The sequence below is a fragment of the Aristolochia californica genome, unplaced genomic scaffold (genome assembly GCF_029961685.1).
Source record: "Aristolochia californica isolate CCGP_79_NKW_82.1479 unplaced genomic scaffold, dmAriCali1.0.hap1 SCAF_7, whole genome shotgun sequence".
NCBI classification, from domain to species: domain Eukaryota; kingdom Viridiplantae; phylum Streptophyta; class Magnoliopsida; order Piperales; family Aristolochiaceae; genus Aristolochia; species Aristolochia californica.
The window spans coordinates 33,875,893-33,902,141 of record NW_027182268.1 but is presented as its reverse complement, the minus strand read 5'-3'; the positions used below and the strand labels follow the sequence as shown (position 1 = coordinate 33,902,141).

The window sequence follows — 26,249 nt, the reverse complement described above, 5'->3', positions numbered from 1 at the left end:
CATATTTTATTATCGATTTAATTTTTTTTTAATTTTTTAATTGAGAGGAGGGCGTCAAGGGCGAGGTTTGAGGCCGAGCGGCAGCAGGCACTGTGAGAGGGGAGAGGAGGTCGAGGCTGAGCGACGACAGTAGGCACTGCGAGAGGGGAGAGGAGGTCAAGGCCAAGCGATGACAACTAGAGGAGAGAGGGCGAGGCCAAAGGAGGCCGAGGCCGAGCAGCGGGAGAGGGGAAAAGAGGAGAGGAGAGGAGGTCGAGGCCGAGCGGCGGTGAGAGGGCAAGAGGAGAGAGGGAAAGAGGAGAGGAGAGGAGGTCGAGGCCGAGCGGCGACGAGAAGGCGAGAGGAGAGGAGAGGAGAAAGATGAGAGGGGACACATAAGGTATTTAAAAAAACTTATTTTGAAAAACAATGCGGTAGAATATGATGAGGATTATTTAATTTTTTATTTAATAATGTGGCAGCTTATGTGGCAAATGATGTGTAAAATAATGACATGGCAAACGATGTATCGATCTATGTTTATTACACTGATGACGTGACAACACATAAGCAGTCAAAGCTTACGTGTCGCTTTTGACTGCATACATAGGCATTTGACCGGTCAAAGTTGGGTAGTTTTAGAAAACTTTTTGATGATATCGTAGTTTTAAAAATATTTTATTTTAAATGGGTATTTAAGGGAAATTCCCTTATATTTATCTTCCACATTATCTCTCATGTTCTATGGGTATCCAAACAAGAGAAAATAATTTTTGTTCCTTTTCTTTTATTTTCGATTTCTCTTCTTCTTCTTTTTCTTTTTCTTTCTTTCCACTTTCTATGTTCCAAACACAGCCTTAGGGTTTCAGACTCTATTTTGTGTTCTTATTTTATGCCTCTTGTTATTGTGAGTTCTTCTAAGTGGTTTTTAGTTGGGTTTTTGGCTAAATTTACCACAAGGGAGTTCGTAGATGTAAATTTACAACAACACATTGTTGGCTCCTCTCTCTGATATCTGTAACTGTAATAGTTTGGAGTTAATCTGGATGTCAAAATATGAAAATCACTTGATTTTTTACCTTTGTTAATTTTGAGAAAGGAATGACTGCAAATTGAGGAAGAATGTCAAAGGGATAGAGCAAAGTTGAAGGGCGATGACCCCACTGTAAATAGGACAACACTGATGATGATAATAATGATGATGATATGGGTGAAAACATATGAATATCAATTAAGAGTTAATTAAGAGACACATAGTAAAAACGACATCACAAAGTTGTGCTATTCAACAAGCAATTGTTGCCTCCTTAAACACCAAACTACCTGTTACATCCTGTGTGTTAGATATTGAATTGAATCATACATTTACAATTGATTGAGGTGAATCATACATTTACAATTGATTGAGGGTGGTATTTATACAATTTAGAATAGAAAAAATAAACTTTACATGAAAAAATAATTATAACATGGAATAAACACAATGAGATTTTATCCGATAACTGAAGAGATTATATTGATCCCTTATTACTGTGTAATTATCTTTTTAATGAAACAATCCTCTCAGATGTTGTATCTGCTCTTGGAACTCAATCATTTAGATGGTTTTATCTTATGCTACAGAATTTCTCTCTGGTAGCTAGACAGGTTCATTCAGTCTGTGGTTATGCCATACATTTTTCTGCTTGTTGAACTGACAGTTTGGAATGATAATCTCATAGGCCTGCTTGTGAAATGATTCTCCTCCCTTTTTCTCCTACAATCTCATATATAATTGCAGGGATGGAGGACTTTCAACATTAGATCCATAGCATAGAGGATTCTTCTATCCATTATTTTTTTCCTCCTTTCATGTTTGTCCTTCTTAGGTGGTTGTGATTCTTTATTTGCTCTCTGCTCTGAGACGATTGGCCTCCAGTGCAATTGTTGCTTACACAGGTCTCTCCTTCTCTCTCTCTCTAGAGCCCAGTTCATTTCTCTTTGAGTTTCTCCATTCCTATTTACTTGGTTCACAAGAGTTGGATTACAGTCAAAATCCATCATTTCGCATTCCCATTGTTACTCTCTGCTGAAGGATTATGTTTGAAAGCTCACATCCCATCAATACTTTTCCTGAGTTTATGAGAAAGTAAGATTCTACATCTGGGGTTCAAGATTTAAAGCTTTATTCCTCTCAGATTTAAAGCACTTTCTTCCCAGAGTTTTCCATGTCATACTCATATCAAATATGGCTTTGAAGGAGATTAAGAGAGCCACAGGGAGCTTTACCTGAAACCGGTCGTTCACCCTCATTTAGCAGATTCTTTTCTTTTGTCGCCAGTCATTCCCTCTGTGAAACACAAGAACAGAACTGTACCTTCATTCTTAAGGCCTCTACGTTGGACTTCACCACCCGATTTTCGGTGGTGGTTTCCCTTAACTGTAGGCAGGCATCCTTCAAGTGCTTGTATTGAGAAGCATTTTCTCCTCTTAGCTGATCAACCTGATAAATTAAGCTAATCGAGTTAATTAATAATAACTATGAGGGCCGATCCAATCCAAAAAACCATTTGATGCGAAACATATGAAACGGTAATTTCAGCCCATCATGATCAACGGCTATCTTAGTCATCCGATCAAAACGGCTATCTCAGCTGTCCGATCGTGTTAACGACTTGCTAGGGAGGCTTTTATATAATTAGGAATCCTTTATGTTGTCATACGAAAAAATGAAAAGTAAAATTTAAAAAAAAATTAAAAACATTTATAAATTTTTTTTGTTCCACTGTTTCTTATTAGAGTAATAAGAAACTCATTTTCCTATCTCTTAAATTTTTGTGGAACAAAAAAAATTAAGATGATATTTTTTTTCCCTCTAAAACAGGTACAAACATTAAAAAAATTTAGTTAACAGGAAATGTTTTTGTATTTTTCTATGTTCATTTTAGTGCAGAGATACTTCCAAGATTGACCTAGTTTTTGTTTCCAGATCTAAATTATAAAGTTACAATCTGAACTAGCAAAATGTTTCTATCTGAGATACATTTGAAATCCAAAGAATTATCTGACGATCCATATGAATGAAACTAACTATCTTGTCTGTGTAAACAAATAAGAGCCTAATGAAACGGCATCGTGTACCTGTAGCTTAAGGTCAGCCAAGCGGGCTTGCTTCCTTCTCCTCGATAGTCTGGCAGACTCTCGATTGGACACTTTCCTGGTACCACGGCTGCTTATGTTTTCCAGCTGAAAAACGGGAAACGAGAAAAGAAAAAAGGGTTTGAAAATTAACCAGGACGACGCCGGCTGCCAAACAGTGGCTTTGTGGGTCAAACTTCAGGCAGCTAAATTTGTTTTACAGTCAGGGTGGTTTCAGTTTCCAGAGGCGAGAAGAGAACAAAAAAAAGAAGAGAAAAACGAGAAGTGATTGTAGAGAAAACTAACCGCGCTGCCGAAATCGAAAGTAAGATCGCTGCAACAGACGTCTCCCTCCACTCCGAGAAATTCCGCCGCCTGAGAATTACTAACCCTCGTAGCTTTCTGAAATCGAGTGTCGTGGCTTCTAGAGGAGCAGCTGGGATCGGGGTTATCGTCTATCACCATCGCGGACCTCTCCTGACTGATGAGAAAGTCTTCTAAAGCCCGATTGGAGGCGCTCCGCTTCATGCCCACTGCTATACTTCCCGAGGCCTTGGTGATGGAAGGTGGGAGGTTCTCCCCCTGACTTTGTTCCATTTATTGGTATCGAGCTTAGAGAGAGAGAGAGAGAGAGAGGATTAGTTGAAATTGGAAAGAAAAAGGGGCTTGATAAAGCCATAAAGCGGGAAGAATAGTAGAGAAATCAGATAGGCACCTGCAAAAAAGCAAGCCGCCTCTCTGCAAAATGCCCTCTCGTTCGTCCCTATTTTCTGGATCAACATTCCTAACGCGCACGCTCCGGCTCGGCGAATTCATGTCGATATTCCCAAATCATCTCAGCAGATTTTGGAAACCATTTCTCCAAGAATCTCTTTCAATATGATCAGCAAAGAGAAGTCATAGATTAAAAAACAGATGGTTTTTAGATATGATTGATTCTTGAAAAAGTTTAGGGATGAATTGGAATCGCACTCCAAAAGCGAAGTAGATGATACTTTGAGTACTTTGTAAAGGCTATTGCTTTTGTTTTATTTGTACTTTGAGCGTCCCACTGCCACATCACCTCTCACCCCTTCAGCGTCAATCTAATTCATCTTCGCTCTTGTGTTTTTTTCTTTTTCTCGTCTTCTTGTTGAAATTTTTTCTCTTACGAAGAAGTATATTCTTTGTTCGTACATATTTAGTAAATCCCTATAATTATATGATTTTATAATCTCATCAATTACTCTTAAACTCTCCATGTATAGTATGTAAAATGGTTATTTAAGCTGACGATATAAATAATAATTCATCATAGAAATTGAAGTCTTATTCTCGACTTGGTATCATAGCGGGAGAATTCTTTTTTCCTTCCAGTCGCAGAAGATCAGAGCCAATCCTCCCGTATTCATTTCGCGTATTCATCTCCTTTGCAAGTGGAAGTTACTGAAAAAAAAAAAAAACAGAACAACAACTCTCTGTTTTCTACTCTGGCCCGACGAAGAAGTTCTAGTCACCGAAGAACAGAATAATAGCTCGTTCCCGTAAACAGCATTGCTCAGTGCTCCCGTATTCATCACCGCCACATCCGAACTCCGACAGGACTCCCGAAAGCTGCAGCCGAACCAACTTTCGGTGACTTGCACCAGCGTTGCCGACGGAGAAGACGAAAGTGTGGTCATTTTAATTTTATCTTAACTTAGATATTGCTCATTTATTTTCTACCGAGCGTGATCCGGACTCGGATCAAACCATGACCCAAAACTAGGTCGGCCCAACAGACCGGACCAAAATCCAAATTGGGTCAACCCATCGGCAGACTGGACCAGAATCACCTGCTCAACCCAGCGACAGACCAGACCAGTTCCCAAACCGGACCAAAATTAGAGACCCGAACCGGGTCAACCCAGAAATCAACACCAATTATTCATATTCAATCCGAAAACTCTGGTTTTACAACCAACATCATTCTTACGGAAGTTAACTACGATGTATTGTCCCAGATCATAGAGATGCAAATTACTGGACTTGAGAAGCTTGAATATATTATGGGGAAAACACCAATCCAACAAGAAACTGATGCTTCCTATATGAAGTGGTATACTTAAAATCAAAAGGTCCAGGGGTGGTTGTTAACCTCTATGTCACCAAATATTATGAAGCGCTATATTCTGATGCGCATTGCATCGGAAATCTGGAATGCTCTGGCCAAATATTTCTACGATGGGTTAGATGTCACAACCTTTTTCATTGAATTAGAGAGTTTTCTCCACCAAACAAACTGGTCGGCCTATGTCAACATATTATTGTGATCTTGTGAAAATTTTCTAAGAACTTGATCATCGTGATAGGATTATAATGAAAGATCATGTTGATATTATTGCTTATAGAAAATCCGTTGAAAGATTACTTGTACACATTTTCTTAAACGGATTGGATGCAGAATTCGAACAAATCTGTGGCGAAATTCTAAAAAAAGATCCGATATTAGATCTTGAAGAAGCCTATGCTTACGTATGTCATGAATCCATTCGCAAAACCACTTTAAATGGTGAAGTTGATCGTGTTGACTCATCTACAATGGTGGCATGTCGAACTAAGCCAAAAACAACTCATCTAATTGGTCCTACCAATGATCAAAATCAGGCATCAAGATCTCAGAATTGCAGCTACGAGATTGGGGCAGCTATATCACAGCATATTTGTAATCACTGTGGTGAGACTGGGCATACAAAGACAAGATGCTATAAACTTATTGGGTATCCAGAATGGTGGAATCCTACCGAAGCACCTCGTAAATGGAACTCTAAACCAAATAATCATGCTTCCGTTGCATTAGCAGAACCTTCCACCTCTCACACGTCTAAGGATGCATCAATTTTAATTGCAACATCTGGTAAGGTTCTTAATATTTTTGCTCTTAGTAGAAATAGTGAATGGATAATTAATTATGGTGCTACTGATCATATGACCTTTGACAATCATCATGTTAAAATTATGAAACCATGTGAGCATATTGTATCTACAACAAATAGTACTCTCTCTCATGTTAGTGGAGAAGGTTCCACCACCCTCACTGAAAATTTGTTTCTTGATTCCGTATTAGTTTTTCCAACCCTCAATCATAATTTATTATCAGTGTCTCAAATAACTCACAATCTGTATTGTATTTGATTTGTTGGCCTAACCTTTGTGTTTTTAAGGACATTCAAACTCGGAAGACAATTGGTTATGCTACTAGAAGGGGGAAACTCTATTACCTTGATATAAAGCCAGAGAGTTCTCATTAGTTAGCTCAAGCATTCTCCGTGAGGTTGTTCGTGCTTCCTTGGTTGAAGTTCATATGTTGGCTAGTTCTCGGGTGAAGCCATCATAACTGCAGCTTATCTTATCAATCGAATACCCTTGCGTGCATTACAATTCTAGACTCCCTTGAGTGTTCTTCATGAAACCATAAGTTCACCTGTTGTGTCGAATCTGCCACCTAGAGTTTTTAGCTGTGTAGCCTTTGTTCATCTCCATAAGTCATTGAAAAATAAATTGAAACCCTGAGCTATCAAGTGTTTTTGTTGGTTATGCTCAACATTAGAAAGGTTATTGGTGTTATCATCCTCCCTCTTGCAAATTGTATGTCACTCTTGATATGGAATCACGAAGATAACATGTATTATTCTACTATCGAGTCTTCAATTCAGGGGAGAATAGGATTGAATTGCAGACCCTTAATCATCATTTGGACACCTTGGATACTACAAGTGGTACGTATTTAGATTACATCAGTTGTTAAATTTAAGGAAAATGAAAATACTTCATTGTCTTGTTGTAATCAGTGTACATGAACCTCTTTTTATAATAGAGGAAGGTAGTAGAGTCCAATTACAATAAAACTATGTTAGTCCCAATTATACCCAAACTCTAACACTTAAAGATAAGTCCTAGCACAATTAAATGACTCAATATAGATAAAAGACAAACATAAATCAAACTAGAACTCTTCTAGGACATGACCATAAGATAAAAATGCCTTTGTGAATCCTTCTTGATCTTCCAATTGATGTGATAAGGATGCCAACTCATGGTAATCATTGTGGGTCCTACTTCTGATGTGCTTGGGCCCATCTTGTGGGCCTTCTTTGGTTATGTGGCCCATCTGATAATACTCTTAGATATGTAGGTCTTCCTTTGTCGTGTGGGCTTAGGTATATCTTCCAACACTCCCCCTCAAGCTGGGGGTGAGAGAACAACTTGAACTCCCAGCTTGCTGAAAATGATATATAGAATCTTTTTTTTTTTTTATAATGTGGTAGATCTTCTAACACTCCCCTTCATGCTGGTGCTCTCATTCATGAGGCTCAGCTGGCATAAGAAAAGTGAGAGTAAAATCACTTCAAGTCGTATGACATTGCTCTTTAATCCTTTCAATTAACTCCTATCTTCTATAGGTAGTGCCACTCCTCTCTTCTATAGGTAGTGGGTGTATATGCTGGATATTCGGCACACTCCTATCTTCTATAGGTAGTTCCACTCCTACGTTCTATAGGTTGTGGGTCTATACATTGTTCGGAAGTGTAATAATAATAAAACTCCTCCATCACCGTGTCCCTCCACAGGACAATGACTCTCAAGTGGTAGGAGTAATAAATGCCAATTCATAGGGGTATAATATAGAGTTAGTAATAATCTCTTCCATCACGGTGAAATAACATAGATGTCTTTACGGGTAGTGGATGTAGTAATAAGCTCCTCTGTCACGATGATGTAACATATTTTGAGGTCACCTCTTCAATAATAATGTATCATTCAAAGAGACATAATAACAACAACTGTATATAACACGACCATCTTCCAACTCATATAACACGAACCAAAATAATAAACCTTGTAGAAGGACCCATGAAATAATCATAATCCAATATAAATATTTTTTCTTAGAGGCAAAAACTTCATATTTTGTTCTCCCCTTTTCTTGAATATATTTGTCACATAAACTCATCCACAACATATGGAATAAAATATTTCTTTCTTATACTTCTTCTACTTCTCCCCCTCAATTTCTGAGGTAATGACAATGATCCCAGCTTGAACCAAATATCATAGATGTAGCAATAAGCCCAAATAACAGAGATGTATAGATAAACCCTCAAACCAGGGAGAAGTGAGATATTTTTCTGATATATCAACTCAAAAAGTGACGCAAAACAATGGGCATAAATTCAGATTTTTCAATACAACAGAATAGAATCATGACCTTTGATTCTTCCAATACGAATATATCTTTAAATATAGATTAGATTGACATAAAATTTCTCCTTATGAAACTATACTTAAATAAATTTCATCCAAGTATAATTTCTCTTCATAAAATATAATTATAAGAAGATAAATAATCTGATAGATTTTGGTCTCTGTCTTCTAGCTGAACTAAGTATTATTTCTCCTTTTTTTCCAAAATGACCATTGACTATTCCAAGATCAATATCTCCTTATAAAAAAATCATACCAAGAATTGGTTGAATAGGTAAGAAAATAGACTTATATATATTTCTTTTGATATATAAATTTTCATATAAAGTTTCTTCCTTGATAGCATAAAATACCTCGGAAGTTGAAGGTTTTTGTTGCTGCTCTAACCTCTTTTGCAATCTGACCTTTGCTGTTTCAAATGTCGATTTATCTTTGTATATAACTCAGATAAAAAATTGGTTGAATAAGTAAAAGAATAGACTTACATATATTTCTTTTCATATATATTTCTCCATATAAAGTCTAGTTCTTGATAGCATAAAATACCTCGAAAGCTAAAGTTTGTTGCTATTGCTCAAACCTTTTTGCAATCTGACCTTCGCTCATGCAAATATCGATATCTCTCTATAGATAACTCCAATTGGAATAAAATCATTTTTCTTTGGAAAGTAGACTAAAATATATTTTAGTCAATATATTATTCAAAATATGAAAAGCTCAGTATAGATGTGAAAAATAAAAGAAATCTAACGGGTGTAGGGACAAAAAAAATAACCACGAACCTAGAATTAGGGTTTAAAGAAAAAGGATCTTATTATCTCTGTGGATTGACCAAGTCAACTCACAAAACCTGCTCTGATACCATGTTGAATTTATGAAAAAGGAAAATACTTTATTGACTTGTTGTAGTCAATGTACATGAACCTCTTTTTATAATAGAAGAAGGTAGTAGATTCCAATTACAATAAAACTACCTTGTCCCAATTACACCCAAACTCTAACACTTAAAGATAAGTCCTAGCATAATTAAATGACTCAATATAGATAAAAGACAAACATAAATCAAACTATAACTCTTCTAGGATGTGACCATAAGATAAAGATGCCTTTGTGAGTCTTTCTTGATCTTCCAACTGATGTGATAAGGATGCCAACTCATGGTAATCAGTGTGGATCCTACTTCTTATGTGCTTGGGCCCATCTTGTGGCCTTCTTTGGTTATGTGACCCATCTTATAATACTCATAGATATGTGGGCCTTCCTTGGTCGTGTGGGCTTGGGCATATCTTCCAACAACTGTGAACATCAAAATAATACAAATGAGCATGATTCATCGAATGGAGACAATCAAGACCAGATGGAAGTGATGCAACCAAAGTCTCAACATACATCTTCCCCCCTTCATAATGTACAAGTGGATCAATTGCTTTTTGAGTTTGAGTCTATGTTTGAGCTTCAAGCATGTTCTGAAGCTCAACTAAGCGTGCTACCTTATCGAACCGCAAGAGGAAAACCTACGTCGTTGTAAAATCCTGAAACACACAAGAAGTGGATGATAAGGTAATATGGCAATTAAAATGTTGTGTTAGCTGACTAGCAGATAAAAGATTCAAGGGAAAAATATGTACAAAAGGAATATTTATGTGCGAAAGTGATGGTGTAATAGAGGTGGATCCTTTCCCTAGAACTTTAGTTTAGGAGTCGTCAGCTATGGCAGCCAATTTTTTCGAGAGACAAGGAGAAACTGAGTGGAGTAGATTTTTGTTACCTATGAGATGCTCTAAGGTCCCTAAGTCAATTATCCAAGATTAAGAGGAGGAACTAGCAGAGAGCATACCTGAAACGGTGGTGGCAGTTACAGTTGAGGAGGAGCTTGAAGGAGAGACCATCAATTTTTTTATTTTTTGGAATAAGTCATACTCATCATCAGTAAGGGCTTTATTTTCTGTCGGTGGGGTAGACTGGTCCTCCTTTGTATCCTTTACTGAGGCTTGATTAGCCTTAACCCATTCCGGTATGCCATGGAATTTAAAACACTGATCTATAGTGTGGCCCTATTTCCCACAATGAGTGCATTCCATGTTGTCTGTCCTGACAAAACCATTCCTTCCACCTCTTCCTTGTCCTGCTCTATAATTTTTTCCATGACCTCGGCCATGGTCGGTTAATGTTCCCCCTATGCTCGGAGTACATAGCGGATGATACTTCAGTAGGAGAAGGAGAAGAAGAGTCTGGAATGTGGAGTAATGTGACACATACATCATCAAAGGTGGGAATAGCAGAGACGCTAAGGAGTTGACTTTTAGCAACTTTGAGATATAGCTTATTGTTTGCTAGGCAAATGGTAATGGCTAAGGCTTCCTTCTGCTTGTCTTGGACATAAACATCGGTGGAGGTAGGCTGAGCTAGCTTCCATTCTTGAAGAAGGCCTCTAAAATAAGGCAAATATTCATGAATATTTTCTCCTTGTTTAGTGTTGAACATTCTATAGGTATCAAGATGAATAACATTGTAGGAGATAGGTTCTTCCAAGCTGTTGATGAGCTCTCACAAGTTACTGCTAATGTAATGTACTTACTGGCCCCCAATTATGAGGAGCGGCAATGTCGATAGTGAGTAAATTAGTTAGTGATTCCGACTTAGACGCTGATGGGGTCAAATTGTGACCGCAATGGTTATTTGTAAAGAAACTGTAAAATGAAGGCGGGGTTCGGGGCGTTAGCCTCGATAGGGGTCCAAGGTCGCTGGCCCTTGTCACGATTGGGAGACCCCAGTATAAACAGGAAAAATGAATCACCGAAGTGTGAACGGGATTTAATGGACGCAGTGAAAAATAGAGGCGCACTCTGTACAGACCGTCGCAGCGGACAGAGGCCTCCATCGGCACCGAAAGAGAAAGGAAGCTTCCTACCATAATTTCCATAGCTGTCTTCCTCGATTGAGTGCTAAAAAAACACCTATAAATAGAGGTATTCTTCAGCAACAATCGGCATCCAGAATCATACCTATTCTCTGTTCGTTTTATTTTAGTTTCTTCTATTGTAAGCCCAGAAGCCATTGAAGCTTTTCTAAGAGCGAGTGGTGGGACGAAATCCGTTTGTATTTGAATAGAGGTCAGTGTTGACTTTCTTCTTGATTGCTGTTGAGACGTTCCTGGGTTGAGCTTACTCTGTTTTACATGTTATCAGAGCTCTAGGGGACTCTTAACAACAATCATCTATCGAAATGCACAACATCATGACTGATCTTAAGCCTAGTAGTTCTTCTACTAGTTCTGGTTTTGTACCAACAATACGTATTCATCCTCTAGCTTTCACAGAAGGCAAACTCGATGGCACTAACTATCTTCTGTGGAAGTTCAAAATCACTACTGTTCTAGACTCCTATGAACTTCTTGATATAGTTCTGGGAGTTGATGTTGAACCTATTGCTGTCACTGATAGAGGAAAGATCACTCCTCCTAATCCTCAACTTGTCAAAGATTGGAGAAGGAAGAATGCTTATGCACTGTGTGCGATTGTAACAAGTACTCACCCTAATTCAACACACTTCAAAGGCAAGTGAAGCATGGAACATACTGAAAAATCAGTATGAAACGTGGAACCAAACTCATATCCAAAATCTAGAAAATCAAGTTGCTGCTGAAAGATTAAGTGAAGATGAGGCGGCGGAGTCTTTTATTACAAGGATGAAAAACCTACGTGATAAAATGGCTTCTGTTGGTATAGCCAAGTCAACAGAGGAACTTGCTCGAAGATGTATTCGAGTGCTGCCGCAAAAATTTGACGGGCTTGTGACAGCATTCAATACACAAGTTCGTGATCCTCTGTTGACCTTTGAAGAATTCTCTGCCTTATTGATGGAGGAGGAGATGAGGCTAAAAGGTAGAGACAATCTATTTGACTATGCCTTCACAACAAAAGCGAAGGTTAGCAATGAAACAAAGAAGAAACCAAAGAAAAAGAAGTTCTTTGGATCATGTTATTATTGTAACAAGAAGGGTCATGCCGTCAAAGATTGTAGAACACGAATCCATGATGAGAAGAACGACACAGTGAAACAAAATTGGAAGAATAGAGAATCTACAAATTTTGCAGAAATAGATCTTCCTTTGTTTACAGTCACAGAGGAATCATGTTGTAGTGCTCATGTACAACATAAGAGTACATGGGTATTAGATTCTGGAGCTTCCCGACACATGACCAGCAAGAAAGAATTATGCGATTCTTTTAATCCTCTACAACAACCAATGAATGTGGTGGTCAGGAATAATGCAAGATGTCCCGTTCAAGGGATAGGCATCATATCTATTCAGTTCGATGATGAAGAAAGTAAGAAGATGGCAGATGTTCTACTTGTTCCCCAGATCTCAAGAAACCTGTTATCTGTAGCTGCAATTACGGACAAAGATTTGGAGGTTCGTTTCAAGAAAAATGAATCTCTTATTCTTGATAAGGATGAGAACATAGTTTCAAGAGGTATCCGCAAGGATAACCTTTATGAAATCAACTCACTTTCTGTTGTTGTTGATGCCAAAAACAGTCAACTTTGGCATGAAAGATTCAGACACATTTCCTTTCATGTGTTAAAGGAAATGTTGAAAAAAAATATGGTGACAGATTTACCTTCAATTGATGTAATTGAAGAACCTTGTGAAGCTTGTATGTTGGGCAAGCAACAAAGAAAAAGTCATTTCCCAAAGAGAGTCAAAACAAAACAAAGGCTTCTCTAGAGTTGGTACATGCTAATCTCTGTGGGAAAATGACTGCAATGGCGTTAGGAGGATCTTTCTACTTCATGTTGTTAGTCGACGATTACAGTAGAAAGATGTGGGTGTACTTCCTTCAGGACAAGGCTGATGCTCTTGCAAAATTCAACGTGTGGCATAAGCAAGTGACAAATGAGATCACAACATCTGTGAAGAAGCTTTGTACAGATCATGGGGGGAGGGGGAGGAATTCTGTTCTGCTGAATTCTCTAGCTACTGTAATAAAGTTGGCATCAAACGCCAACTAATTGCTCCACATACACCAGAACAAAATAGTGTTGTTGAACGGCGAAATCGAACGGTGGTGGAAATGGCTCGGTGCATGATGAAAGGTGTTGGGCAACCAGAAATGTTCTGGGGGGAAACAGTAAATACAGCAGTGTATGTCCTCAATCGATGCTCCGCAAAAGCATTGAACGACAAGACTCAGCTTACTCAGGTACGAAACCTTCTGTGTCTCATTTAAGAAAATTTGGGTGTGAGTGTTTTGTACATATTCCCAACGAAAAAAGAAAGAAATTAGATGAAAAGAGTAAGAAATATACCTTCTTGGGTTATAGTGAAGAGTCTAAAACATATAGACTCTATGATATAAAGGCCAAGAAGTTAGTCATAAGCCGAGATGTGGTGTTTAATGAATGACCACTCTCAATGGAGGATAATGATCCTGCCATTTTGTCACCAACTGATGAAGTAACTCACCAAGTGCCTGCTGAACAGCCAGTAAGTGATGTAGAAGATGTTTTTGTTAAAAAAGAAACAACAAGCCAACCTAGTGCACCCCCACAGAAGCCACAACCAAAGTTGGTGCACCAGCTCTTTGATGACAGAACTCCAGAAGTTGAAGATAAAAGCCCTTGTCCTGATGGGCTTAGACGATCAAAGAGAATAGAGGAACAGAACAAAGCAGGACAAAAACTTTTGAACATGGCTTTGATGACTCAAATCATCGAGAAGGTAAAAGAACCAGTAAGTGCGGAGGAAGCCATGTAAGATCCAAAATGGAGAGCTGCAATGCAAACAGAGTATTATAGTATCATAAAGAATGATACTTGGGAGATTGTTGACAAACCTCCTAACCGAAAGATCATTGGCATCAAATGGATTTGGAAAACAAAGTACAAGGCTGACGGTACTCTTGAAAAATACAAAGCACGCCTTGTTGCTCAGGGATTCTCACAAATTGAAGGTTTTGATGTTGATGAGACCTTCGCTCCAACAACAAAGATGACAACAATTCGGGTAGTTCTTGCAGATTCTGATCATTACAGGTGGACGGTACATCAAATAGATGTAAAATCTACCTTTCTGAATGGGCAACTTGAGGAAGAAGTCTACGTGGCTCAACAACAAGGCTTTGAACTACCAAATGCAGAGGAGAAGGTATGTAAATTAAAAAAGGCCTTGTATGGTCTAAAGACGGCACCACAAGTCTGGTACAAACGTATCGACTCTTTCTTCTTGGAGCGCGGGTTCTGTAGAAGCAAAACTGAAGCAAACTTGTATGTTCTTTGTGAACATGAGAAAAGAGTCATTGTAGTACTCTATGTAGATGACCTGGTAATCACTGGTGACCATGAAGACAACATTGTGAAGACTCGAAAATAGTTGAACCAAGAGTTCGACATGACAGACTTGGGCCTTCTTCATTACTGCTTGGGAATTGAAGTATGGCAAAAATCTCATCATATTTTTATTTCTCAGGAACGTTATGTTCGAGAACTGTTATCTACTTTTGGCATGATCGAAAGTAGTCCAGTAGTCACCCCAATGGAAGTGAATGCAAAGCTGTCACTCAATGACCCCTCTGAATAGGTTGACAACAAGCTCTACAAAAAATTAGTTGGAAGTTTAATCTTCCTTTGTAACACAAGCCCTGACATTAGTTATGTTGTGGGAGTACTCAGTCATTTTTCTAACAGTCCAAGAAAACGCACTGGCAAGCTGGCATGGGGATCCTCAAATATCTCAAAGGTACTTTAACTTTTGGAGTATCTTACACATCAGAAGATATCTTATCTGGGTATTGTGTCTCAGATTGGGTTGGAGATATTGACACGGAAATCCGTTACTGGCTACGGATTCATGTTTGGAAGTGGTATCATCTCATGGGCTAGTAAGAAGCAACAAACAGTTGCACTGTCATCAACCGAAGCAGAGTACAAAGCTGCTTGTGTAGTAGCCTGTGATGCTGTGTGGCTACGACACATTTTGACTGATATAGGTATTCTTTTGACTACCATAAATTGTGACAGTCAAAGTTACATAGCTATGGCAAAGAACCCAGTATTCCATGCTAGAACTAAACACATAGAGATTCAGTATCACTATGTAAGAGAACTAATTGAAGAGGAGATCATATACATGGAACACTGCCCTACAGAAGACAACCATGCAGACATTTTTACCAAAGCATTAGGCAGTGCTCAGATGAACAAGCACCTGCATGGCTTGGGCGTTGGCCCAAGAACTTAGTCCAGCTGAGGTGAACATTGAGGGGTGGGGGGTGGGGGTGGTGGTGTTAGTGTGTCAATACCCACCTCTCACAACTTACTGCTAATGTAATGTATTCACTGGTCTCCAATTATGAGGAGCGCCAATGTCGATAGTGAATAAATTAGTTAGCGGTTTTGGCTTAGACGCTGATGAGGTCAAATTGTGACCGCAATGGTTATTTGTGAAGAAACTGTAAAATGAAGGCGGGGTTCGAGATGTCAGCCCCGACAGGGGTCCAAGGGGGCTGGCCCTTGTCACGATTGTGAGACCCAAGTATAAACAGGAAAAATGAATCACCGAAGTGTGAACAGGATTTAATGTACGCAACGAAAAATGGAGGTGCACTCTGTACAGACAGTCGCAGTGGACAGAGGCCTCCGTCAGCGCGGAAGAGAAAGGAAGCTTTCTACCATCATTTTCATAGATGTCTTCCTCGATTTAGTGCTACAAAAACACTTATAAATAGAGGTATTCTTCAGCAACAATCGGCATCCAGAATCATACCTATTCTCTGTTCTTTTTATTTTAGTTTTTTCTTCTGTAAGTCCAGAAGCCATTGAAGCTCTTCTAAGAGCGTGTGGTGGGACAGAATCCATTTGTATTTGAATAGAGATCAATGTTGACTTTCTTCTTGATTGCTGTTGAGATGTTCCTGGGCAAAGCTTACTCTATTTTACACCAACTAATTATCAAAGTTTCATTTTTTGACCACTTAGCATAAGCAATATCTTCTTCATCAATAGGTGGCCCAAGTTTGGTGAGGTCACCAAGTAGATCCCTTGTTATAAGGAATTGTCGAAACGATGTGGACCAACTTAAGAAATTTGATATCCCTCGCAAGGGTATGGTAGTAATATTGAGAATATCATTCTTGTTATCCATCAGCCATAAGATGCAATTCGAGGGTAATAATGTACTCAAATTTGAAGTAGCCTAAGTTGCTTGGAGATTCAAGACCAGCCAAGGCTAGCTCAGGTAGATGGGAGGAGAACCCGAGCTTATGAAGTCTTTAGGCAAAGAGGGAACCCTCTTAGGCCAGTCAACTTGGTGGCCATAAATTTATATAATTAATTCTCTAGTCTTTCTTGTAGAGAATAACAAAAATCAATCAAGAAACACAAATTAGATATTTCCAAGATCATTCCAAAAATATATTTGACTCCAGCTTGGGATAAACTAATATATATTCAATTCCAAGATCAATCAGCCACCTTGTGGCTTTCAAAAAAATCTCCAAAAAGGCACAAAACTGAGTGGAGTTCTTCAAATAACTCGGTTAATGGGGAAACTTAGCATAGAAGCTAAGTAATTAGATTTCTGAAATACAATGGGTAAAAAACCACTCATAATAGGCTCAAGAACAAGTTTCTTCATCAGGAAAATCTTGTTCCCACTAAATTATAACTTTTTATGCAGAAAATCTCAACATAAACCGATTTTCAGCCAAGAACTTGCAAACCGACAAAAGTGCCTTTTGTAAACTTATAAGATCAATAATTTTATAAGATGAAGAAAACAATAAAATCAACTTTTAACCATCTTCTAAAGATCCGTAAACCAAGAGCATGAAGCAATAATATCAAGCTTACAAAAATTATCTCACAAGCTTCAATCGTGTTTCACAAAGAGGCTTCTAAGAGCATCTTTGATCATAACTTCTTGGAGCTTTCTTTTGACGTGGGGATCCTAAATTTGATGCTTTGATAACATGTTGAATTTAGGACCCCCATGATTGAAACCTCGAGAAAGATGAGAGAGGGAGAAGAAAAAGAGCAAAGTGAGAGAGTGAACTCATGTAGAGAGGAGAGAAGAGAAAAGAAAGAAAAAAAGTTTAGGCTAGAGAGAGATTCTTCACGTGTTGAGAAGTGGAGTGCTTCATTGACTAGATGTAATCAAAGTACATGAACCCTTATTTATAATAGAAGAAAGTAGTAGAGTCCAATTACAATTAAACTACCCTTGTCCCAATTACACTCAAACTCTAACACTTAAAGATAAGTCTTAGCATAATTAAATAACTCAACATAAATAGAAGACTAACATAACTAAAACACCTTTAAACTAAAATTCTTATGTGAGACTTGCTTCCATAATAATTTTGGCTTTGTAAGAATTCTTATTCTGAGAGTCATGTAAGATTCATCATGCCACCTCACGTGATCATGGTGGGTCCCACCTTGTAACAATGGTTAATAGAAATTAGGGTTTAGGTGCTTAGGGTTTGGGGTTTTCAAGGGTTTAGGGTTTAGTGTATACTTTCGGGTTTGGGGTTTAGGGATAAAAGGGATTATGGTTTAAGGGTTAAGGTTTAGGGTTTTGGGCTTTTGATTTTGGGTTTTGGGTTTTGGGTTTAGGGTTTAAGGATTTGGGTTTATATTTTTCGAGGATTTGAGTTTTGGGTAAAAAGGGTTTAGGGTTTAGGTTTAAAGGGTTTAGAGTTAAAAGGGTGTAGGGTTTAGGGTAAGAATTTTTGGATTTAGGGTTTAGGGTTAAAAGGCTGTAGGGTTTAGGTAAGATTTCTGGATTTAGGGTTTAGGGTTAATTGAAATTAAGTTTTCTATGTTTAGGGTTTAGGGTTTAGGGTTAATTGACATTAAGTTTTCTATGTTTAGGGTTTAGGGTTTTCAAGGGTTTAATTTCATACCATGTTCATACTTGTGAAGTTGGTTATGGATTTGATTATATATAATTAGAAGAAGAAGAAGAGGAAATAGTGCTATAGACGGAGCTTGTAGGATATCATTTGACATATGGAGCTTCGAAGAAGATAGCAAGATACTCGATCTCTTGATAGAGCAGGTCAATATGGGCAACAAGTTGTCCAATGGTCTTTTGAAACACGAGGGTTTTTTGGATTGTGTGAATAAGTTCAATGAAGACAATCAATAAAAAAACGTGTGAGAAGCTGGAAAATCGGACAAGAACATGGAAGAAAACATACCAAATCGAAACGAGTTGTCTCAACACATGGGTTCGGAACGAGTTGTCTCAACACATGGGTTCTGAATGGGAAGACAACATCAAGGTTAGTAAATCTAATATATGAAAATATTTTTTTCCGTATTATTAAGCATTAATCCAAGACTTCCAAAAGATTTTTTGTTTTCTTGTAGGAGCACAGAGACACTGACAAATATACACAGGAAGGGTCCTCGTTGTACGGCAAATTGTCTTTGGTTGTGGAAACTTTATAGCCACGGGGACAACTAGTCGAACTTATGTAGAGTTGGGTGATGACGTAGAGCTGGGTAATGACCTCCTTCGTGGGCCTGAAGGGACATTGATTGGCGAGATCAACGATATCAATGTAGTTAAGGAGATTCTTTCTCTATTCCCTTTCAATAACGATTCAACACCTGAGCAACAACGAAGAGGTTACCCGTCACCTTCAATTCATCATAGAAAGAGATTTCAAACGTCTCTTGATGACAATGGCAGATTCATTGATGCGATAAATAGTATTGCAGAATCATTTATGGAGGTCTTCCAACCTGACGATGTCAATACCAAACCTCCCTAGTATGAAGCCCTCCTGAAAATCTCAGACCTACCGAGAGAGTTGAAATATCGTGCTCTTTAGTGGTTGGACATGGTAGATAAGAAGGACATGTTCATTAAGATGACAGTGGAAGAATGACATAATTGATATGATTTTAATTACCGTGATTTGTAATGAGTTTTAAGTACACTTTTGACTTTGGGACAACTGGTATGTATTAATGTTGTTTTTGAATCATGACGTTGTAAGACTTGGATGCTTGTTGTTGTGTTATGAATATCATTATGTTTTTAAATTATTATTGTGTTGTGATTGTGGTGAATATGGATGTGGATAAATATGGATGAATATGTTTTTGAATTGATTGGAGATATGCTGTAATTGAAGATTGGATGTGTGGATGTGGATGAATATATGGATTGGTGTTAGGGAATTGATTGAAGATATGTTGTGATTGGTTGCGATTGAAAAATGGGGTGTGTTTGTGGTTTTGTATGTTGTGATTGTGGTGGTGTAGAGTTGTGAATGAAGATAGGGTGTGGATGTGGATGAAAATGAATGTGGATGAATATGTTTCATGGGATTTAGGGAATTGATTGAAGATAGGTTGTGATTGAAAATAGGGCATGTTTGTGGTTGCATAGGTGGTGATTGTGGTTGTGTAGAGTTGTGATTGAAGATAGGGGTGCATTTGTATTTATATTTTTGGGGTTGGTACAAGTTGTTGTTTTGTGATTATGTGATTGTGGTTGTGTAGAGTTGTATTGAAGATAAGTTAGTTGAAGATAGGGGTGTGTTTATGTTTATGTGTTTGGGTTGATACAGGTCTCGATTTTGTGGTTGTGATTGTGTTTTCAGGTAGTCATGGATAATTTTACAGACAAGCAAAAGATTGCCATTATGTTTACCTTTACCACAATTATGTTCTCCTTGGGAAGATATTATCTATTCCATTGCAATAAGCGTGTACTACTTTCTTATGGAATTGGTGGTCCATTATATTTGATAAAGGCTTTAGAAGAATTACCCGTTAAATTTCGAAAAGTTTACAGGATGAATCAAACTGTCTTTCACAAATTGGCTAACATGTTAAAGAGTAGATGATTCTTATCAGCCACAAGGACCATCTCAGTGAAAAATAACTTACATATTTTTTTCTCACTGTTAGTCAACAACAATTGTACAGTGTCACATCGTAGATGTTTGATATATCAAAATAGACCATACGAAAATATTTCAATAAGGTGTTGGATGTTGTTGTCAAACTTCAGTCATCAAATGACCTATGAAATGCACTCACTGGAATATCTTAAGCAATCCCATGTTTTAATTGTACTTTAAGGTAAAATCAATTGCCCTCTGATGAATAATTTTAGGTTCATATAAAATTTGTATTTATATTAATTGAAATGGTATAATTAAGATTGTATTAGGGCTATTGATGGAACTCATATGAAAATGAACATCTCTCTTGACCAACAACAAAGATTCTGGAACATGAAGGGTTTTCTCTTAAAAAATGTAATGACATAATATACATTTGACATGCAATTTACTTATGTACTTGCCAGATGAGAGGGATCAACAACTGATTAACATGTACTGTAGTCAGCATTGACTTGACGAGATAAACTTTGGAATCTGGAAGGCAAATAATTTATTTTTACACAGTATTTTTATCTATTATTATTTTTAATTAATTTATGTGGAATATATCTTCTATTGTAGGTAAATATTATTTAGTAGATGCTAGTTATGCAAATATTTCAAGATTTTTGGCTCCATATCGAGGCACTCGTTATCATTTGCAAGAATTTGGAGATAATCTTCCTAAAAATGATAAAGAATCATTCAACCGAAGGTACTCATCCTTGAGGAATACCATTGAGCGTACTTTTAGTGTTTTAAAAGATTGATTTCAAATATTAAAAGACGCTCCTCCATTTACTTTTGAGAACCTGACAAAAATTGTAATTGCTTGTCGTATATTACATAATTATATACGTACGGAGGGTTACATGGATATATTTGAAATGGAAGAGGATGATTCAGGTGATGAGCTTGGTGGAGATAATGAGGCCTTAGGTTTAAATGATGATCAAGATAGTGATGATAGTGATGGTCTTGTGGATGATGACAACCAACTAATAACCATTTAGAGGGATCATGCATTACAATTCGCAAGAGCATCATATTACCGAGATGCCGAAGTGACTCACATGTGCCATGATTATTGATTATTGTATCTTACTGATTTTGAACTTGTATGATGTCTTTCACATGAACTAACTTGATGTTTTTTATATTAAAGGCACAAACATGTTGTTATCTAAACGTTTGCTTTTATATTGTGGATTTTTACAAGTAATTTTATTCATTATCAAGCATTTTTCCAATAAATTATTTTATATAGTTTTAAAAGTATTAACCTACATTATATTCTACCAAAGTCTTTTCATAATAAAGTATCCTATTTATTTATTTATTTATATAAGATAATATAGGTAATGTAGATTTTTAATTATAAATTAAAAAAATAAAAATATTTTTTTATGTATTTATTTTTATTTTTTAGAGTTAATTAAACTAGTACTTTATTTTTTACATATTATTAATAAATATATATTATGTTATTAATAAAATACTATATTTTTTTATTTATTATTTTTTTACTATATTAAATTGGTGATTTAAGAGTGATTATTAAATTATTGTTAAAGTTAACATTTGATAATTATTATTTTTTAATTATTTGATTTTTAATTAATTATACTAATGATTTTTAAATTTTTAGAAATATATTATTAATTTATACTCCGTCAAATTCTATCTTTTGTTATTAATAAAATAATTTATTTTTTTATTATATTCATTACTGTTATTTTTGTTTACTTTTTAGTTATCTTTTTTTTTTAAATTGATAAGTGCACTTGTTAATTTTCACGCATAATTATTGTATTAATTTAGATTAAACTTCAATCTATCTTAATTTATTAATGAAATATCTTATTTAATTAATTATTAAATTAATATATTTTAATATTTCTTTAAATTACTTTTTATAAAAGTAACAATGTTTGTTTATGCTTATTATCGGTATATGATCTATTTAGGTATATTATAAAAAGTAACTCATTCTCTTGTTTACACTACATTTTCACTTTGGGCACTAACACATGAAAGTGTTTTTTAGTGTACTTTACATCTACCACACTAAAACCAACAAGTGGTTCACTTTCCATTTCACTTACACTAGGTAATTCATTTTCACTTTCCCTTCGCCCCTTAAAGTGCACTAACCCCCCCTAAATCTAATGATTGTGAAGTCGGATCTAAGACTCATCCCAAAATGATTAACCAACTTAGAAAACTTGTTAGCCAACAAATATAGTTAAGATCTTTGTACTTACTAATCTGTGTGAGTCTATTTCTTAATACTCCCCGTTATGTGTAAGTCCTCTTTTATAGCTCTATATGTGGATTAGTGATACAAATATTTTGAGTTTATTAGTTGGAAAACAGGTTTCCTAAGTTGGCTATTCATTTTGGGATGAGCCTTGGACCCAACTTCACAATGATCACTTACAAAACCAGCTAGAGAAGCATCCGAGCAAAATTTTCTTTTCAAATGTATGAGTATCCAAGAATTAAAAATACAGAAAATGATAAAACATAGGGACCAACATCCATTAATCTTATGAGAAAACAATGCTTCCTTTATGGCTTTTGAAAGATAAAACTTACTTGTACAACTCAACACTATTTCCCTCTTTAAGACTGTTGACACCGCATTTGCTTTTAGCAGAAAGAAAACACTATAACTGGAGTCTCTCAGCGAGTAAAATATCCTTCCATGCTTCATAAAACATCCAAGTAATCCTAGAAGACGCATCACTTTCGAGCAACTAGCACCCCACCCGCTAAAGAGACCTTTGAAACCTTCTTCTTGAATGATTTTTTATAAAGCAACAACCGTGTGGGTTGGGCATTTCCCCTAAAGTGATCCAACCATGAACCACTTTCATGCACCCTCAAGAGGGAAACTGATTGTGTTGGCAGTAAAACCTAATTAGTAAATCCTCAATTTATTGTACATGGAATCACAATCTTAAATCAGCTAATTCCTTGCTCATAAGCTAACTAAATTTGGAATATCCCAATAATCTCTCATTGTTTGGGATAGTTCTCTCTCCTTGTAATCCTGATCTTTTGAGCCTGTTAATATAACTCAGCATTATTTTAAAAAAAAAACACTAATAAACTACAATGAAACTTAAACCCAAATGAGGAGAGCTATTTAACATATGAAAAATCAGGGTTCAAGACAAATATCCCATGATTTACAGAATATCAACAGTCTTAGAACTCTTTATCACCTAAATAAGATAAGAACCACCTAAGGAAACAACATGTACTCCAATAAACATAAATTAAAGCTAAGATGATGATGAGGATTCAGAAGAAAAAAAAACTATTTGGTGTAAAACAGAGTAAGCTCAGCCCAGGAACTTCTAAACAGTAATCAAGAAGAAAGCCTACACTGATCTATTACAAATACGATAAGAGACTTCGTCCTACCACACGCTCTAGAAGAGCTTCAATGGGTTCTGGACTGAACATAAATTACAAGAAGAAACTAAACAATAAAACAGAGTAATCAAGAAGGAATAACTCTGATTTTTTGGATACCAATGTAGCTGAAGAACACCTCTATTTATAAGTGTTTTTCATCTAGAAAGCTTGTAGAGCAAGCCATCTAGGAAGCTTGTAGAGCAAGCCATCTAGTTGTCCTCCACGTTGGCACTTGGTGATGCAATCGTGACACATGCATACCGTGGGGCCAGCCCCCTTGGACCCCCGTCAGGGCTGATGCCCTGAACCCTAATATCCGTTTTATAGTTTGTTCACAAGTAACTATTGCGGTGACAATTTGATCTCATCAGCGTCTAAGCTGGAACCGTTAACTATTTACTCACTATCGACATTGGCGCTCCTCATACTTGGGGGCCAGTGAATACATTACATTAACGGTAACTTGAGAGAGGTGGGCATTTATACACTAACACCCAACACCCCCCCTCAATGTTCACCTCTGTTGGACTATGTTCTTGGGCCAACGCCCAAGCCACGAAGATGCTTGTTCATCTGAGCACTCCCTAGTGCTTTAGTAAAAATGTCTACGTGGTTGTCTTTTGTAGGGCAGTACTCCATGTATAGGGTCTCCTCTTCAATCAGTTCTCTTACATAGTGATACTGAATCTCTATGTGTGTAGTTCTAGCATGGAACACTGGGTTCTTCGCCATTGCTATGCAACTTTGACTGTCACAATTTAAGGTAGTTGACTCAGTCAAAGGAATACCTATATCAGTCAAGATGCGTCGTAGCCACACAGCTTCACAGGCTGCTACACAAGCAGCTTTATACTCTGCTTCGGTTGATGACAGTGCAATTGTTTGTTGCTTCTTACTAGCCCTTGAGATGATACCACTTCCAAACAAGAATCCGTAGCCAGTAACGGATTTCCTCGTGTCAATATCTCCAGCCCAATCTGAGTCACAATACCCAGATAAAATATCTCCTCTTGTGTAAGATACTCCAAAAGTTAAAGTACCTTTGAGATATTTGAGGATTCGCATTCCAGCTTGCCAGTGCGTTTTTCTTGGATTTTTAGAAAAACGACTAAGCACTCCCACACCATAGATAATGTCAGGTCTTGTGTTACAAAGGAAGATTAAACTTCCACCTAATTTTCTGTAGAGCTTGTTGTCAACCTTTTCAAAGGAGTCATTGATTGACAACTTGGTATTCACTTCCATTGGGGTGACTACTGGATTACTTTCGGTCATGCCAAAAGTAGATAACAGTTCTCGAGCATAACGTTCCTAAGAAATAAAGATATGATAAGCTTTTTGCCATACCTCAATTCCCAAGCAGTAATGAAGAAGGCCCGAGTCTGTCATGTCGAACTCTTGGCTCAACCATTCCCGAGTCTTCACAATGTTGTCTTCATGGTCACCAGTGATTACCAGGTCATCTACATAGAGTACTACAATGACTCTTTTCTCATGTTCACAAATAACATATAAGTTTGCTTCAGATTTGCTTCTACAAAACCCGCGCTCCAAGAAGAAAGAGTCGATACGTTTGTACCAGGCTCGTGGTGCCTGCTTTAGACCATACAAGGCCTTTTTTAATTTATATACCTTCTCTGCTGCATTTGGTAGTTCAAAGCCTTGTGATTGTGCCACGTAGACTTCTCCCTCAAGTTTCCCATTCAGAAAGGCATATTTTACATCCATTTGATGTACCGTCCACCCGTAATGAGCAAAAGCTGCAAGAACTACCCGAATTGTTGTCATCTTTGTTGTTGGAGCGAAGGTCTCATCAACATCAAAACCTTCAATTTGTGAGAATCCCTGAGCAACAAGGTGTGCTTTGTATTTTTCAAGAGTACTGTCAGCCTTGTACTTTATTTTCCAAATCCATTTGCTACCAATGATCTTTCGGTTAGGAGGTTTGTCAACAATCTCCCAAGTATCATTCTGTATGATACTATAATACTCTGTTTGCATTGCAGCTCTCCATTTTGGATCTGACATGGCTTCCTCCACACTTACTGGTTCTTTTACCGTCTCGATGATTTGAGTTATCAAAGCCATGTTCAAAAGTTGTTGTCCTGCTTTGTTCTGCTCCTCTATTCTCTTTGATCATCTAAGCCCATCAGGACAAGGGTTTTTATCTTCAACTTCTGGAGTTTTGTCATCAAAGAGCTGGTGCACCCACTTTGGTTTTGGCTTCTGTGGGGGTGCACTAGGTTGGCTTGTTGTTTCTTTTTTAACAGAAACATCTTCTACATCACTTATTGGCTGTTCAGCAGGCACTTGGTGAGTTACTTCATCGGTTGGTGACAAAATGGCAGGATCATTATCCTCCATTGAGAGTGGTCGCTCATTAAACACCACGTCTCGGCTTATGACTAACTTCTTGGCCTCTACATCATAGAGTCTATATGCTTTAGACTCTTCACTATAACCCAAGAAGATACATTTCTTGCTCTTGTCATCTAATTTCTTTTTTTTTTTTTTTTTTGGGAATGTGTACAAAACACTCACACCCAAATTTTCTTAAATGAGACACAAAAGGTTTCATACCTGAGTAAGCCTCAT

The 26,249-nt window shown here is 37.2% G+C and overlaps 1 protein-coding gene across 4 annotated transcripts; it reads right to left on the bottom strand.

Annotated features, from left to right (window-relative positions):
* Nucleotides 1-1,237: 1,237 nt before the first annotated feature.
* On the bottom strand, nucleotides 1,238-4,021 carry LOC137937590 (bZIP transcription factor RISBZ4-like). Of its 4 annotated transcripts, none has more exons than XR_011109625.1 (4): nucleotides 3,403-3,797; nucleotides 3,100-3,204; nucleotides 2,248-2,461; nucleotides 1,238-1,312 (listed from the first exon to the last, which is right to left on the bottom strand). XR_011109625.1 is itself a non-coding variant. In XM_068782686.1 (4 exons), exons 2-4 carry the CDS (start codon nucleotides 3,691-3,693, stop codon nucleotides 2,300-2,302), a joined length of 558 nt encoding a protein of 185 aa, XP_068638787.1. In that variant the 5' UTR covers nucleotides 3,694-3,707; nucleotides 3,812-4,021; the 3' UTR covers nucleotides 1,395-2,299. The 4 variants fall into 4 exon arrangements, 2 of the variants coding, with proteins under 2 accessions (XP_068638787.1, XP_068638786.1); XR_011109626.1 differs by having other exon boundaries at nucleotides 1,282-1,302; XM_068782686.1 differs by lacking the exon at nucleotides 1,238-1,312 and adding an exon at nucleotides 3,812-4,021 and having other exon boundaries at nucleotides 1,395-2,461; nucleotides 3,403-3,707.
* Nucleotides 4,022-26,249: the final 22,228 nt, after the last annotated feature.

Coding starts and splice junctions, on each gene's coding strand:
- LOC137937590 (XM_068782686.1), bottom strand. CDS start 3,693: ATGGAACAAAGTCAGGGGGAGAACCTCCCACCTTCCATCACCAAGGCC. Junction 3,205..3,402: donor CTTTCGATTTCGGCAGCGCG/GTTAGTTTTCTC, acceptor CCCGTTTTTCAG/CTGGAAAACATAAGCAGCCG. Junction 2,462..3,099: donor TGGCTGACCTTAAGCTACAG/GTACACGATGCC, acceptor TTAATTTATCAG/GTTGATCAGCTAAGAGGAGA.